Source organism: Vipera berus (genome assembly GCF_964194415.1).
Source record: "Vipera berus genome assembly, chromosome: 14".
NCBI lineage: Eukaryota > Metazoa > Chordata > Lepidosauria > Squamata > Viperidae > Vipera > Vipera berus.
In genome coordinates this window covers 12,212,468-12,226,269 of record NC_138217.1, presented here as the reverse complement: position 1 = coordinate 12,226,269, position 13,802 = coordinate 12,212,468, and the positions used below count along the sequence as shown (strand labels likewise).

The window sequence follows — 13,802 nt, the reverse complement described above, 5'->3', positions numbered from 1 at the left end:
CAAGGACCGTCAAGAAAGAGACGGGCCAGGCGTGGCGGGGCCGGGGAGGTGGGCAGGCGCTCACCTCGTAGCCCCGGGTCTTGGCGCGGCACCAGTCCAGAAGCATCTGCTTGATGGTGTTGGCGTTGGGGACCCCGAAGCTGGAGGAGCGCTGGACTCCCACGCGGGCCAAGGCCGGGCTGGCGGGGCTGCAGAGGAGGCAAAGCACGCGTCTCGTGGCTGCTCCGGGGTGGGTCGGCTGGCCCAGCCCCTGCAGAATGAGCGCTCTCCGACGTTGCCCAGTGCGGTGGCCCCAAAGTGTCACTTGGGAGGGAGGAAGGAAGGAAGGAAGGAAGGAAGGAAGGAAGGAAGGGAGGGAGGGAGGGAGGGAGGGAGGGAGGGAAGAGAAGAGAAGAGAAGAGAAGAGAAGAGAAGAGAAGAGAAGAGAAGAGAAGAGAAGAGAAGAGAAGAGAAGAGAAGAGAAGAAGGAAGGAAGGAAGGAAGGAAGGGAGGGAGGGAGGGAGGGAGGGAGGGAGGGAGGGAGGGAAGAGAAGAGAGGAAGGAAGGAAGGAAGGAAGGGAGGGAGGGAGGGAGGGAGGGAAGAGAAGAGAAGAGAGGAAGGAGGGAAGGAAGGAAGGAAGGAGAGAAGAGAGGAAGGAAGGAAGGAAAGAGGAAAGGAATGGAAAGGAAAAAGCAAGCTGCTACATTTAGAAGAAAAACAAGCACCAGCTGGATGAAAATGGCCACAGCCTGGGCAGGAGGCGGCCTCCTTCGGGCAGCTTCTCGCGGTGGGAAGCCGGCCACGGAGAGTCCCTTAGAAATAAAGAGTTTTGCAGCCCGGAGGAAGTGGGTCCTCCAGGAAGCCTGCAAGATGTCAGCTGAAGGAGCCAAGCCAAGGTCTCCAGCCCCTTGTCTCTTTCCTTCCGGGAATGGGAGCAGAAGCCCTCGGGGAGGGAAAACATTCCAATCTCCAGACTCTGTCATTTCCTCCTCCTCCACCCCCCAACTCCCCCTGGGGTCCAGCCCCCTCACCTCCCGCCCTCCTTCTCCAGCTTCTCGATCATGGCCTTGCGCGCCTGCGAGGCTGACATCTTGGGCGTGGCCTGCGCCTTCATGATCTCCTTCTTCCTCTCCGCTTGGCGCCGCTCCAAGTCAGCTAGACTGCTCCCGGACCTGGGGCTCTGATCCTCCCGCTCGAAGATGCTGTGCCGAGGGGGGAGGGAAGAAGGAGGAAGAAAGATGAGAAACTCCAGGGCGAAACCGGGATTTCTCCCCCATCCCCAAGAAGACGAAAGCATCGGTTCAAGCTGCTTGGCGGGTTATCTATTCATTCAATTAAATAAGAATCAATTTTCTCTGACCTCCCCTTTCTCCCCCCCCCAGGGATCTGTGCAAGGTTTGGAAGGCAAATCATCCCAGGGGTTTTTTGGGGGTGGGTGGGGGAGAGACAAGAAAAAAGAGAAAAGCAGAATTTGGAGAATTCAAGCTCTGTCTTTTGGTGATGGGGGCCGAGAGCGGCTTGCACACGCTCGGCTGGGTGAACTGTAAAGCTGGAGGGCAGATGATGGTTAAGAATGCCCCTTTTTGCCTTGGTGTTTTGTTTTGATGCAAGTTATTTTTAGCCCGGTTCCTTCTTCGCACGTTGACGTCAGCTGCTTGGAGCGTCTTTTATTAAAAGCACGATATAAATAACACCAGAAAAGAAACACATGAACGGACAGCCCAGCTCAGCCCCAAGTCTTGCTCTGTTTTACCCAGCAATACATGTTACTGGCCCTTTTTCGTCCCTGGACTGTTTTAGGTCCCTTTGGGGGGGGGGCGCGGACAGAGGGGGCCGCCAAGTCTTGGGTTGCCCTTCTTGGCCAGCACTCGCGGATCACCCAGCCCTGGCCTGGAGGCTCCATCGCCCCGGAGTAAAATAAGATGAAAGATGATAAGATAGATAAGATGATAAGCTAAGCTAAGCTAAGCTAAGGTGGGATAAGTTAAGACAAGATAAGGCAAGACAAGATGATAAGATAGGCAAGGCAAGATAAGACAACATAAAAGAGCAGATAGATAAAGAGATAAGATCAGACAAGATAATAGGACAGATGAGATAGCGATCAGAAGATAAGATGATCCAATAAGATGTAAGACATAATAGATAAGATGATGCACTTTATTGTCGAAGATAAGATGATCGGATAAGATATAAGATATGATAGGTAAGGTAAGGTAAGGTAAGGTAAGGTAAGGTAAGGTAAGGTAAGGTAAGGTAAGATAAGATAAGATAAGATAAGATAAGATAAGATATAAGATAAGATATAAGATAAGATATAAGATAAGATATAAGATAAGATAAGATAAGATAAGATAAGATAAGATAAGATAAGATAAGATAAGATAAGATAAGCTTTATTATCATTTTTCACAGTGAGCACACTGGCACACATTAAAAATGAAATTTTATCCCCCCCCAAGAATGGCAGCCGTGCAAGACTCAAAAGACCCGAGGGGTGTGTGTGTGTGTGTGTGTCTTACCTGCCCACTTTCTTGGAAGACGAGGAACTGTAGGACTTGGTCTGGACAAAGGTGTTGCCGTCTTCTGGAAACACACAGGAAGAGAGAAAGAGAAGGAAAAAGACGTGACCTCAGGACCAACAGAAGTGGTTCTGAGCACCACTCAGAACGCCAGCGGTCAAATGAGGAAGGGGCACCTTCACTTTGCTGGTCCCACTCACCCCCACCCCGCCCCAAGCACCCCTTGCCCAAAGCAGGCCCAGCATATTTGGGGCGAAATCAAAAGGGTCAACGATTTCTGCAGAGGCTAATGATACCCCTCGCGCCTCCGAAGACTTTTCCCAAAGGGTTGAAAAAGGCTGGCCCTGCCCGTTCCTCCCCTCCTCTCCAGAAGTGCAAGGAAAGGAAAAGTTGCGTTTCCTAGTCTTGCCCCTCACCCAAATGGCTGAGATCTCCAAAGTCGTTCCCCCCCACCCCACCCCGCCCCTGGTTACAAAGCTGCCTTCAATCCAAAGGAAGACTTGATTGTCTAGGCCAGAGGTAGGCAACCTTAGCTCTTTTATGACTCGTGGACTTCAACTCCCAGAATTCCTGAGCCAGCTCAGGAATTCTGGGAGTTGAAGTCCACGAGTCATAAAAGAGACAAGGTTGCCTATCCCTGGTCTAGGCCGGTGTTTCTCAACCGGGGTGACTTTTAAGAGGGGCGGAGGTCAACTCCCAGAATTCCCCAGCCAGCAGGGGAGTTGACGTCCCCACCTCCTAAACCGCACTGGCTAGGGAATTCTGGGAGCTGACCTCCGCCCCTCTTAGAGTGGCCAACTTTGAGAAACGTTGCTCTAACTCCATGCCCCTCCACACGCCGGCAGCCTCTCTCGAAAAGAGGGGGGGGAAGAAAGAGAGAGAGAGAACGGGAAAACTTACTTCCCGATCTCTTCGTGTAGCTTGCCTCCATCGTGATTGTGCGGGACGCTTTGCTGCCATCACCTGGAAGAGAAAAATCAGCTATGGAGAGGAGACAGGGCTAGTTATGCTGGCCAGGGTTATTATATATGGCATTGAAAGTCTGAAGCACTGGGAAATTGTACAGTTAGGGAAGCATGTTCTGCTCCAGGCTGAGATTCCGGCATTCAGGTCCAGAGAGAAAAATTTGCCTATTTCTCAACTCAACACCTTAAATGCTGGCACTTTTGACGCCCCCGCTGGGATGGAGGTCCGAAAGGAAGGAATGGTCTGGAGGAGGCTTCAGCTGAAAGCCCCCCCCGTCCCGCCCCGGCCTGGCGTGCCTTAACTCAACTGTCCCAATGCTTGTCCTGCTGTCCAGATCGTGGCCGGGACCTCCTTTGGAAAACCCCGTCAGATTCCTTAGGGCTGCTGACCGCCCGCAGGCAAAGAGGCAAGGTCCAAACTTTCAGCCTGCTTTCGGACTGGTGCTTTGGGGGTCACGTTCCCCTCTGGAGATGGCCCAGGACAGCCCAGAAGGCTGGCCGGGAAGAGAGCAAGTGTGTTGAAGCAGCAGCCACCAGACCCAAGGAGAAAGAGCATTCGTCTGGCCGATTCCAAGAGCGGGAGAGGAAGGGGCTTCCATGAGCCCCTAAAGCCAGTGACGGCGAACCTTTTAGAGACCGAGTGCCCAAACTGCAACCCAAAACCCACTTAGGTATCCTTGGGTGCCGGGTGGGCGTGGCCCATTGGGTGGGCGTGGCTGCGGTGGTAACGGCAGACCGGGTGGGAATAAAAAGTTCAATCAATAAATTCCAACTTTCCAAGATCTTTTTTTTTTCCCCGCGAGAAGTTAAAATTGATTGATTGATCGAACCTTTTTTTTTTTTTGCACACGGCGGCGGAGGCCTAAAGCGAAAAGGTTTTATAAAACCCAGCTGAAGGCCTAGGACTGGGGCGACGGCACCCGTGCCCACAGAGAGGGCTCTGCATGCCACCTGTGGCACGCGTGCCATAGGTTCAGCACCATGGCCCTAAGCAGAAGCAGCCCAATATTTGCACGACCACCTTCCCCCCCCCTTCCACAAGCCCACCCCCGCTTACTGGACTGCACGAGGTGCTGGGTTTTGGTAACCGTGCTGACGGCCGAGCCGTCCGCCGACGTGCTCCTCTGCTGGGAGGTGGTCTCGGTGGTGTGAGAGCCCCTCTTCGCCTTGGACTCCTGCAGCCGCTGGTTCCGCTCCTTTTCCCGCTGGTCTGCAAAGGGGGGGGGACGATTATTCAGCAAGCAAAACTTATTTGGCATTGGAAAGCTGTTGTTGTCACACACACCCCCACTCCCTCACTCCAAAGAGTGTTGGGCAGCCTGATTTCATGGTCTCCTTGGTGTCAAGATGGGGTGTGTGTGTGAGGTTCGTCTAATCTCGGGGGGGGGGCAGAGACAAAGATGAGAGGGGCCCAGAGACCCGTCCTCCTCCTCCATCCCACCTGGCTAACTTGACATAGGGCCCTAATTGAGCTTGGAATTATAGTCATAAATTGTGGTGGTTTTCCAAATGACCGCACCCGATTTTATCACCCTTTTTTTTGGTGGGTGGTTGTTAAGCAAACGTGGCTGTCGTTAAGTGAATGTGGAGGACGTTGAGCAAACGCGGCGGCCGTTAAGCAAACGCCGTGCTCGCTAAGAAAATGCTCTGGTTGCAAAATGAAGCCGTTTGGATCAATGGGCGCCGATGGGCCAGGAACCAGAGGAAAATGCCAGAAACCCACAAAAACTGCCCACAATCGCAGTCTTGAGACTGCCGGGCACTGCAAACAGCTGTCAGTGCCAGCTGGTTGCCAAGCAGCCAAAATACCATCCCGTGACTGCACGGGGGGCGGGGGGGGAGTGGGTAGGGGGAAAGTCCTGAAATGGCTCATAAGTGTGTCTGCCATAACCCTGACCAGCTATTGAGCAAGCACTGCCTGTATTTATGCTTATAAATCCAACGCAGGTAGAGTCCTCGACTTACAACCGTTCGTTTCGTGACCATTCAACGTTACCTCGTTTCCGCTGGCGCAGATCCCGCATGGCTGCCCGGATCAGCCGTCGCTCCTCAAAGTCTCTTGTCTGGTCCAGCTGCGGAGACAGAGCTGGGGGTGAGAAGCGTAACCAAGCTGGGTGTGTGTGTGGGTGTGTGTGTGGGTGTGTGTGTGGGTGGGTGTGAGGCACATATTTACACGGGAAGAAAGGCAAGCTCGGTAGCGGCTAGTGAATTTCCCCGAAAATAAGACCGGTCTTATATTAATTTTTGCTCCAAAAGACACACGAGGGCTTATTTTCCGGTTAGGTCTTCCTTTGGGGGGAAATACGGTACTAAATGCGTCCGTCTGGCTGATGACCTTAACTGGGGCTTATTTTGGAGGGCTGATATTATACGAGCGTCCTGACCAAATCACGCCAGGCCTTATTTTCCGGCTGGTTCGTATTTCCAGGGAAATAGGGTTAGGTACCATCTTATCCAATACGTCTTCTTCCTCGATTTTGCTCAGCGCTTCGGCGCTCAGCCGGTCTGCCTTTGGCTCTTCTTGCGCTTTCCCCTTCTCCGTCCTGGTCAGCGGCGGCGCCTTCGGCTGTCTCGGCAACTCAACTTCCGTCTGAAACGACAAGGCGGCACGGTGAGGCTGGACCGGCCGCTCAGCCTTCCCGGTGGGACATCCGGATGCAGCCAGAATAGCATGGAATAACAGAGTGGGAAGGGACCCTGGAGGTCTTCCAGTCCAACCCCACCCCCCACCCCTTGCTCATTTTGTCCCTAGCTAAGTCAACATGGCTGGAGGGATGCTCGCTCCCACCAGGGCACAAGGCTGCCTCTGAGGATGCTGCGGACGGGCAAAAGTTTGCCACCGTTCTGGATGGCTTAACACAACGTTATTTGGGAGGTTCTCAAGTAGAGACTGGAAAGCCATTTGTCAGGAATGGTAGAGGCTCTCCTGATCAAGCGCGGGGTGGGGTGGGGTGGTCAGACTACAAGACCTCCAAGGCCCTTACAACTCTAAACATCTAAACATTTTTCTTAGACCCAAAACGAGACGGCATGGAGACCAAAACATACGATGAACCGTTGCAGGAATTGGGAGAAGGATTAGGGGTGACATGATAGCAGTCTTCCAATATTTGAGGGGCTGCCACAAAGAAGAGGAGGGGGTCAAATTATTCTCCAAAGCCCCTGAAGGCAGGACAAGAAGCAACAGGTGGAAAACTAATCAAGGAGAGAGAAGCAACCTGGAACTAAGGTGAAACTTCCTGACAGCGAGAAAAATTAATCCGTGGAGCCACCTGCCTCCAAATGTTGTGGGTGCTCCAACACTGGAGGCTTTTAAGAAGAGACTGGACAGCCACTTGTCTGAAATGGTATAGGGTCTCCCGCTTCAACGGAGGGTTGGACTAGATGACCTCTAAGCTCCCTTCCAATTCTGACATTTTATATGTTCTATATCCGTGGAACCTCAATGCCAAAAAAAATTTTTTTAAACAAGTTTGCTTGTTAAAAAGCTAATTTTCAAGAAGGTGAATTCCGCAAATTCCATCCTCTGCGATCTTTTGGCATTTTAACAAGCAGGTGGTGGATTTTCAGGAACCGGCTGTGCTTCACTTAAAGGACAACTGTCGTATCACGCAAAGCACCCTGCGGTGGGGTGTTTTTTCAGGAAGATTAAAGGGCTTAGTGGCAAGCTGCTTTGTGATCAGGACTCAGAGCAGGCTTGGCATCTCCAGACAGCACCCACCCCCCGCCGCCCCCAAATGGTTACGCCAACTCCCTGTCGGCACAATCCCTACACAACGCAAAGGCAGGACATCAACCAGGTGGGAAAAAGGCCACAAGGGCCGCTGCAGAAATGGAGACAATCCGCCAAAACCTGCCAAGCAAAGAGGCCGAATAGCCTCCAAGGCCTGGCACTGCTCCTTCCCAAACCAGGCGGCATGATGGTACAAGCTTATTATAGGCCAGTGTTCCCTGGCTAAAGAAGGCCCTCTTTGCGGCTTCGCAGAAAGTTATTTTTGGCCCCCTTCAATCCATTCAGCAGGAAAAAAAACACAGAGCAAGTGCACAAACTCTTGTGTTTTATTGTCCTTTTTTTTTGTTTGTTTCCCCCCTCAAGAGCTGCTGGTTCCTTCTTTCCGGCAAACCTGGGAAAAAGCATCCCCCCCCGCCCCCCCATCTTGCTTTCCAAAGGCCAACCCACCCCCCTATCCTCAGGGTTTCTGCACATAGACCTTGAATTTCCACGAGTCCCACTCCAGCCCCCTTCTTCAGCCATTTTGCCAGCGTTGGATCACAACACACACACACACACACACACACACACACACACACACAAATGCTGCCTGGGGATCAGGGTCACAGACCCCCATCAATCTTCTGGAATAGCCTAGGTTAGGGAAGACTGTGCTTAGGGGGTGAAAGCAGAGAAGGTCCAATTTAGGGAAACGGGAAGAGGGGAATCCAAGGGCTGGCCAGGACGAACACTGGAATGGAATGGAATGGAATGGAATGGCGTGTGTGTGTGTGTGTGTGTGTGTGTGTGTGTGTGTGTGTGTTGAACTTTAAATGGAACTAAAAGGCCCCCAACACCAACAGCCATCTGAATGTGGCTGCCGGAGCAGAATAAAGCTGAAATTCTTGGGTGGAAGTCTTCGGGAGTTTCTGCTCCCTGTGACTAAGACAGACTTTTCCTTCTGCCAAAGAGGGGAAAAGTGTCTCAGATTTCCAGTCCCAGATTTTGCTCCCCCCACCTCACTCCCCAAAACCACTACAAGTGGTACAACTCTGACACCGGAATACACACGTTCTAAAAAGGACTTCCGCATGTGGCGCTTGGGAGGGAAGGAGATTCCCCCAAAAGTGGAGGCTGAGGTTGGGGGGGGGCTGAAGGGCAAGGAGCCCGGGTCAGCCGTCCGGAGGCCCCATCCCACTCGCTCCTCCCCTGGCCAGAGAGAAGGGTTGGACTAGAAGACCCCCAAGGTCCCTTCCAACTCTGCTATTCTGTGTTATTCGGGGCGCTCTTCTCCCCCAGGAAACCCCTTCTCCACACTCTTTTTTAAAAAAAAGGTACAGCAAGGAACAAGGAGGACCCGAGTTAAATGCCAAAGCGCTTCTGCTCAGCGGTCCAAAGATCCAAAGGGTTTCAACAACATTCTTCCTGCTCTCGCTCTCTCTCTCTCTGCTAGCCAGAGATCCAGGGTGCCGTTTGCTCCGAGGCCAGATCACGTCGCTAGATGGATTTGCTTTAAGCTGCTTCATTCCAAAAGGTAGATCAGATTCCCGTTATTTCTTGCTCTTCCCGCTACCGGATTTGTTAGCCAAAGGTTCTGGAACCCAAGTTTGGTAGGAACTCTGGGAGCTGAAGTCTCCAACCGTTTGTCTGAAATGGCATAGGGTTTCCTGCCTGAGCAGGTTGGACTAGAAGACCTCCAAGGTCCCTTCCGACTCTTTTCTATTCTGTTCTGTTCTGCTGTATTCTATTCTATTTTCTATTCCATATTTTACTCTGTTCTATTCTTTTCTGTTCTATTCTATTTTCTATTCCACATTCCTATTCTATTCTATTCTATTCTATTCTATTCTATTCTATTCTATTCTATTCTATTCTATTCTATTCTAATTCTATTCTATTCTAATTCTATTCTCTTTGTTATTCTATTCTAATTCTCATTCTATTCTATTCTATTTTCTATTCCATATTCTATTCTATTCTAATTCTCCATCTATTCTGAAATGGTATAGGGTTTCCTGCCTGAGCAGGGGGTTGGACTAGATGACCTCCAAGGTCCCTTCCAAATTTATATTATTATTATTATTATTATTATTATTATTATTATTATTATTATTATTATTATTATTATTATTATTATTATTATTATTATTATTATTATTATTCTATTCTTTCTGTTATTCTATTCTATTCTATTCTATTCTATTCTATTCTATTCTATTCTATTCTATTCTATTCTATTCTATTCTCATTCTCTTCTATTCTCTTCTACTCTATTCTGTTCTCTTCTCTTCTGTTCTGTTCTGTTGTCTTTTCTGTTCTGTCTTCTTTTCTCTTCTTTTTCCTATTCAATCCTTGAAGCGTCCAAGGTTGAGAAACTGCTCTAACGTTGCCCCCTCCCACCATTTGCAAGCCTGACTCTACAGAGACTGCTAGGATAAACAGCCTGATTTCATTTGAATGAAACCAGCCTCTATTTTTAGGATCCCATATTTCACCAGGACCTGTTTTTTTTTCTCGGTAAGGAGACACCAGCACGGCTGAACTATGCCTCCCACCCCGGGTGCAGAGGAGGACACCCCCCCTCAAACTCCCCAAAGACAGGAGTATCAGGACTGGGTTGTTGTTGTTGTTGTTTTTCCCACCCCCCCTTCCCTTAATCTCCCCCTCCTGCCTAAACATAACAAGCGATACCATGTAATAAAGCAGTAAGATTTTACTGAAACCGCTTAATTTCCGGAACGCCTTTCCATCGGCACCGAGCGTGTTCATCTCCCACTCTGCAGCGGACTTCGTTTATGCCCTTGTTTTAATGTTCATTAAAATTTCTTTTTGGGAGGGGCGGCCCTCAAAGAGTCCCGGGATTCAGGCTTCTTCGGAGGAGGAACCAGGACTGTGGCAGAAGCATCCTGTTCCTTCTTCATAGCAAGAGAGCAGGGCCAGCCACCCCCTTCTGCTCCCAGGAGAAGTGGGTGGGTGGGGGGCGCGAATAATCCTTCCTCAAAACTACTTGCTGCTCTCCTCAGCCGAGGGGTTCCCGGGCCTGCTGTTGTCGCTGCTGCCGGACAGGTGCATTTCAGAAGGCTTCCCGGTGCTGGCGGACGTCGGGGGCTCCGCCACCGGCTCCTTGGCTGTCTCGGTGCCCTCAACGTGGGTGGACGGATCTTCTGACGCCAGCGGCTTCGTACCGGGCTCTTTCTCCTGTTTCAGAAACTGCCGCAGCTTTTCCATGTGCTGACGCAGGTGCTGTTGCTCGGCCCGCAAGGCCGTGGCCTCCTGGCGCAGGTTGCCGATGGCCGAGACCAGCATGGCCACCACCCGTTTCGCCTCTGCCACCCGCTGCTCCAGCACCTGGCGACAGGTCTCCGTCTCCTGAGCAGCTTCCGGCAAGGCCAGGCCCTCAGGCCCGGTGGCGGACGGCTCCTGCCGGCCCTCCAGGCCGGGGGTGGGCACTCCAGGCATGAGGATGACAAGCCGAGGGGCAAACAGAAAAAAAGCCGTTCGGGGTCGGTGACAAAGCTCCCCTGGAGTGCGGGTCCGGCGTCCCGAGAGAAAGTGGACACCCGTCTTCTCGGCTGCCTCGCTTGATCCAGAAGGCAGGACGGGTGGGCTGAGTCTGGACGCCACTGGCCAGCTATTCTGGTCGCAGAGAAGCCCTCCGTCCTGGGTGGCGTCCCCGTGACAGACAAGGACAGAGGGCTGGACAGGAGCCAAGGGACCCGGCTGGTAGAAGGGGAGGGGGGGAGGGGGTGCTGGGCCTGTCCAGCAGGAGGAAAACTGCCTTCCTTTGCAAAGGGCCCGTTCCCTTGCAATGGCCCTTTGCAACTGTTGTGGAGAGGTGAGTGGCTCGAAAGAGTTTGGGGGGGAGAAGGACCCTCTGACATGGGGCTGGAAAAGAAGTGGGGTGGTGGTGGTTTTCTGCCCCCAGAACTTCAACCCAGACAGGTTTGAGCAGCAGGTAAGGGCAATAAAGTAACCAGAGACAAAAGCGTCAGCGCTCAAGACTCAATCTTATCTGCCGCACTTGCACAAAAACCACCCAGGCCTTCTTGCACAAATATAGCTTCCCCCAAGTCACAGGAGACCAGCGGGGTCTCGTCCATTGAGAAAAAGCTCCTTATGGCTAGTCAGAAGATTCTACAAAGCCAATTAGAAAAGAGAGAGGGGGGGAGGAGAGAGGGGGAGAGAGGGAGGGAGGGAAGGAGAGAGAGAAAAAAGAGGGAGGGAGAGAGAGAGGGAGAGAGAGCGAAAGAGAGGGAGGAAGAGACAGAGAGGGAGGGAGGGAGAGAAAGAGAGAGAAAGAGAGGGAGGGGAGAAAGACAGAGAGGAAGGGAGGGAGAGAGAGAAAGAGAAGGAGGGAGGGAGAGAAAGAGAGAGAGAGAGAGAGAAAGAGAGCATGTGCAGTGTTTATGTTTAACAACATACATCTGGTGCTCAAGAGTTGCTCCCCTGCCTTCCAGCCTCTCCCACCCGCTTCACAAAAGCCAGAATCGGAGGCTAACGGAGAGAGACAGACTCACCTTTGCAAAGCTGCTGCTGGAGCTGCCATGGCTGGAGGTGGTGATGCGCAGCGGGGAGTTCCGCAGTCCCAAGGTGAGCTCTGTGGGTTTCGGAGAGGAAAAGAGGTGTGAGAGACGTCCCAAGAGGCCACTGCAAGGAGAGAGGCTGGCAAGAGACGAGATTAACCAAATTTGGAAGTAGCTGCCCGGGATTATTGTCTCACAGGTCCGCACGCACACAGACACGCAAAGACTTTGTAAGAGTTTAAGAGGCAGGTGAAGCTCAAAAGTTCCGGACTGTTTCTCCAGATCAGCCCAGCCTCCTCGTAAGAAGGATCAAGGGGATGATGGGTTTCCAGGGACGCAACGAAACACGGTTAATCTCTCTCAAGCGTTCCAGACTGAGCGGGATGTAAATCAGATGGCAAAAGCAAATGGGACTGCCCAGGCTGAGAATTTTTAATTTTAATTTTAACTGGGGTTTTTATTTTCTCTCAGGGTTTCATTTAATCTTTTTTAATTGTTTTAACTTTTGTTTGGATTTTCTTTTAAATACCCTGTAAACCGCCCTGAGTCCTTCGGGAAAGGGCGGTATATAAATCTAAATAAATAAATCTAAATAAATAAATGGGAACAAACCCCCCCCAGACCAACCCCTCACCCCAGACACGCCACCATCAAGGAGAAGCCTGCATTTTCAACTAGATGCCAATGCCCTTCCGGCCTCCCAAGCTGCAAGAGTTGGCTGGGAACGATGAGAGTTGTAGTTCAGGGCACATCATGCAAGGACAGCTGGCAAATTTGTCTCCAAGCCAAAGCCAGATCAGTCACAACCAGGTTCAACCTGAACTGAAGAGTTAACCGCTGGAACATACAAGGCAGCCGTGCAACACAACACAACCGTGAGGAACATGTATGTCAGCGTCATGTATTGGTCAGCCACCATCGTCCACAGCCTTTTCTAAACCTAGATTTAGCCTGCTCTAGATTTTGGAGATGGAGCGAGCTCTATCTGAACAATGAACGTCTTCTCGGCTGCAAAAGGAGCCAATGCCAGGATTTATTTATTTAAAAAAAAACTTTCCATCCAGTTAAGTTGATAAACATCAGCCTGGCCCCGTTGCGTGCAGAAGGGATTTCACCCAAAATAGGAAAATTTCCAGCCTCTGGGACCTCAACTCACGCAGAAACCCAACGGCCCCCAGCCCCGCCAGTTCGCGGCTAACTTTTCAACCTGTCCCTGCTCTGGGGAGGGGCAGGGGGTGTGTGTCTCACTTGCAGCAGCGCAAGCCCACTCCCCCACCCCGGTCGGTGGCCTGGCTTTCAAGCGTGCTGGGATCAGCCAGATGTGCAGAGCAGATGTGCAGAGGAGGAAGAAAGGATCAAATGGAAGATGAGAGGCAAGGAAAGGAAGCAGCAGCCAAGCTGAAATCTCAGCAGGTGGGCATGTATCCCTCCTCGCTCGGCGGACGTTCACCTGCACCGCCTTTCTTGGTAAGATAAGGATAGATGCAGAGCGCAAAGGCCAATCAGTCTTAGCATGGCCATTCCCTGCCTATGGGGGGGTTCGTGTGTGTGTGTGTGTGTGTGTGTGCGTGTGTGTGTGCGTGCCAGTCAGTTTGGGCATATTTGGGGCAGGGTCACCCAAGCGCAACCCAAATCCAGCTTGGCCCCAAGTTTGCTCACACCATTCTCTGCAAGCCAGGATGGCCAATCTAGCATGTTCTTGGTACTTCCCACCAATTAGGAGGTACGTACAGTGTACGGGGAGAGTCTCCAGGTGCAGCTCCATTTTATCCAACCCCCCCCCTCCCACTCCTGCAACTCATTTCATTATCCGCTCTCTAGCCCCATATCCGCAGAGGGAAAGAGGTTACAATCCGCTCCCCATTCTAAGGATCCTGGTTCCTTAGGAAGGGAAGGGAGGGAGGGAGGGAGGAAGGAAAAGAAGGGAGGGAGAAAAGGAGGGAGGGAGGGAGGAAAAGAAGGGAGAAAAGGAGGAAGGAAGGAAAGGAGAGAGAAAAGGAGGGAGGGAGGGAGGAAAAGAAGGGAGGGAGGGAGGAAGGTAGGAAGGAAGGAAGGGAGAAAAGGAGGGAGGGAGGGAGGAAAGGAGGGAGGGAGGGAGGG

General features: G+C 51.7%; 1 protein-coding gene across 5 annotated transcripts in view; it reads right to left on the bottom strand.

Moving 5' to 3' along the window:
* SMTN (smoothelin) overlaps positions 1-13,802 on the bottom strand; it is a 35,217-nt gene that overhangs the window by 5,988 nt on the left and 15,427 nt on the right. For 4 of the 5 annotated variants that reach the window (XM_081339273.1, XM_081339275.1, XM_081339277.1 and 1 more), the window contains 8 exons: positions 11,697-11,776; positions 5,914-6,057; positions 5,464-5,539; positions 4,525-4,677; positions 3,403-3,465; positions 2,503-2,566; positions 1,012-1,182; positions 65-188 (listed from right to left, as the gene is read on the bottom strand). In XM_081339273.1, the coding sequence (XP_081195399.1) occupies positions 65-188; positions 1,012-1,182; positions 2,503-2,566; positions 3,403-3,465; positions 4,525-4,677; positions 5,464-5,539; positions 5,914-6,057; positions 11,697-11,776 (875 nt within the window). The remainder of the gene's footprint in view (positions 1-64; positions 189-1,011; positions 1,183-2,502; positions 2,567-3,402; positions 3,466-4,524; positions 4,678-5,463; positions 5,540-5,913; positions 6,058-11,696; positions 11,777-13,802) is intronic. The other variant, XM_081339276.1, reaches the window with a different exon arrangement.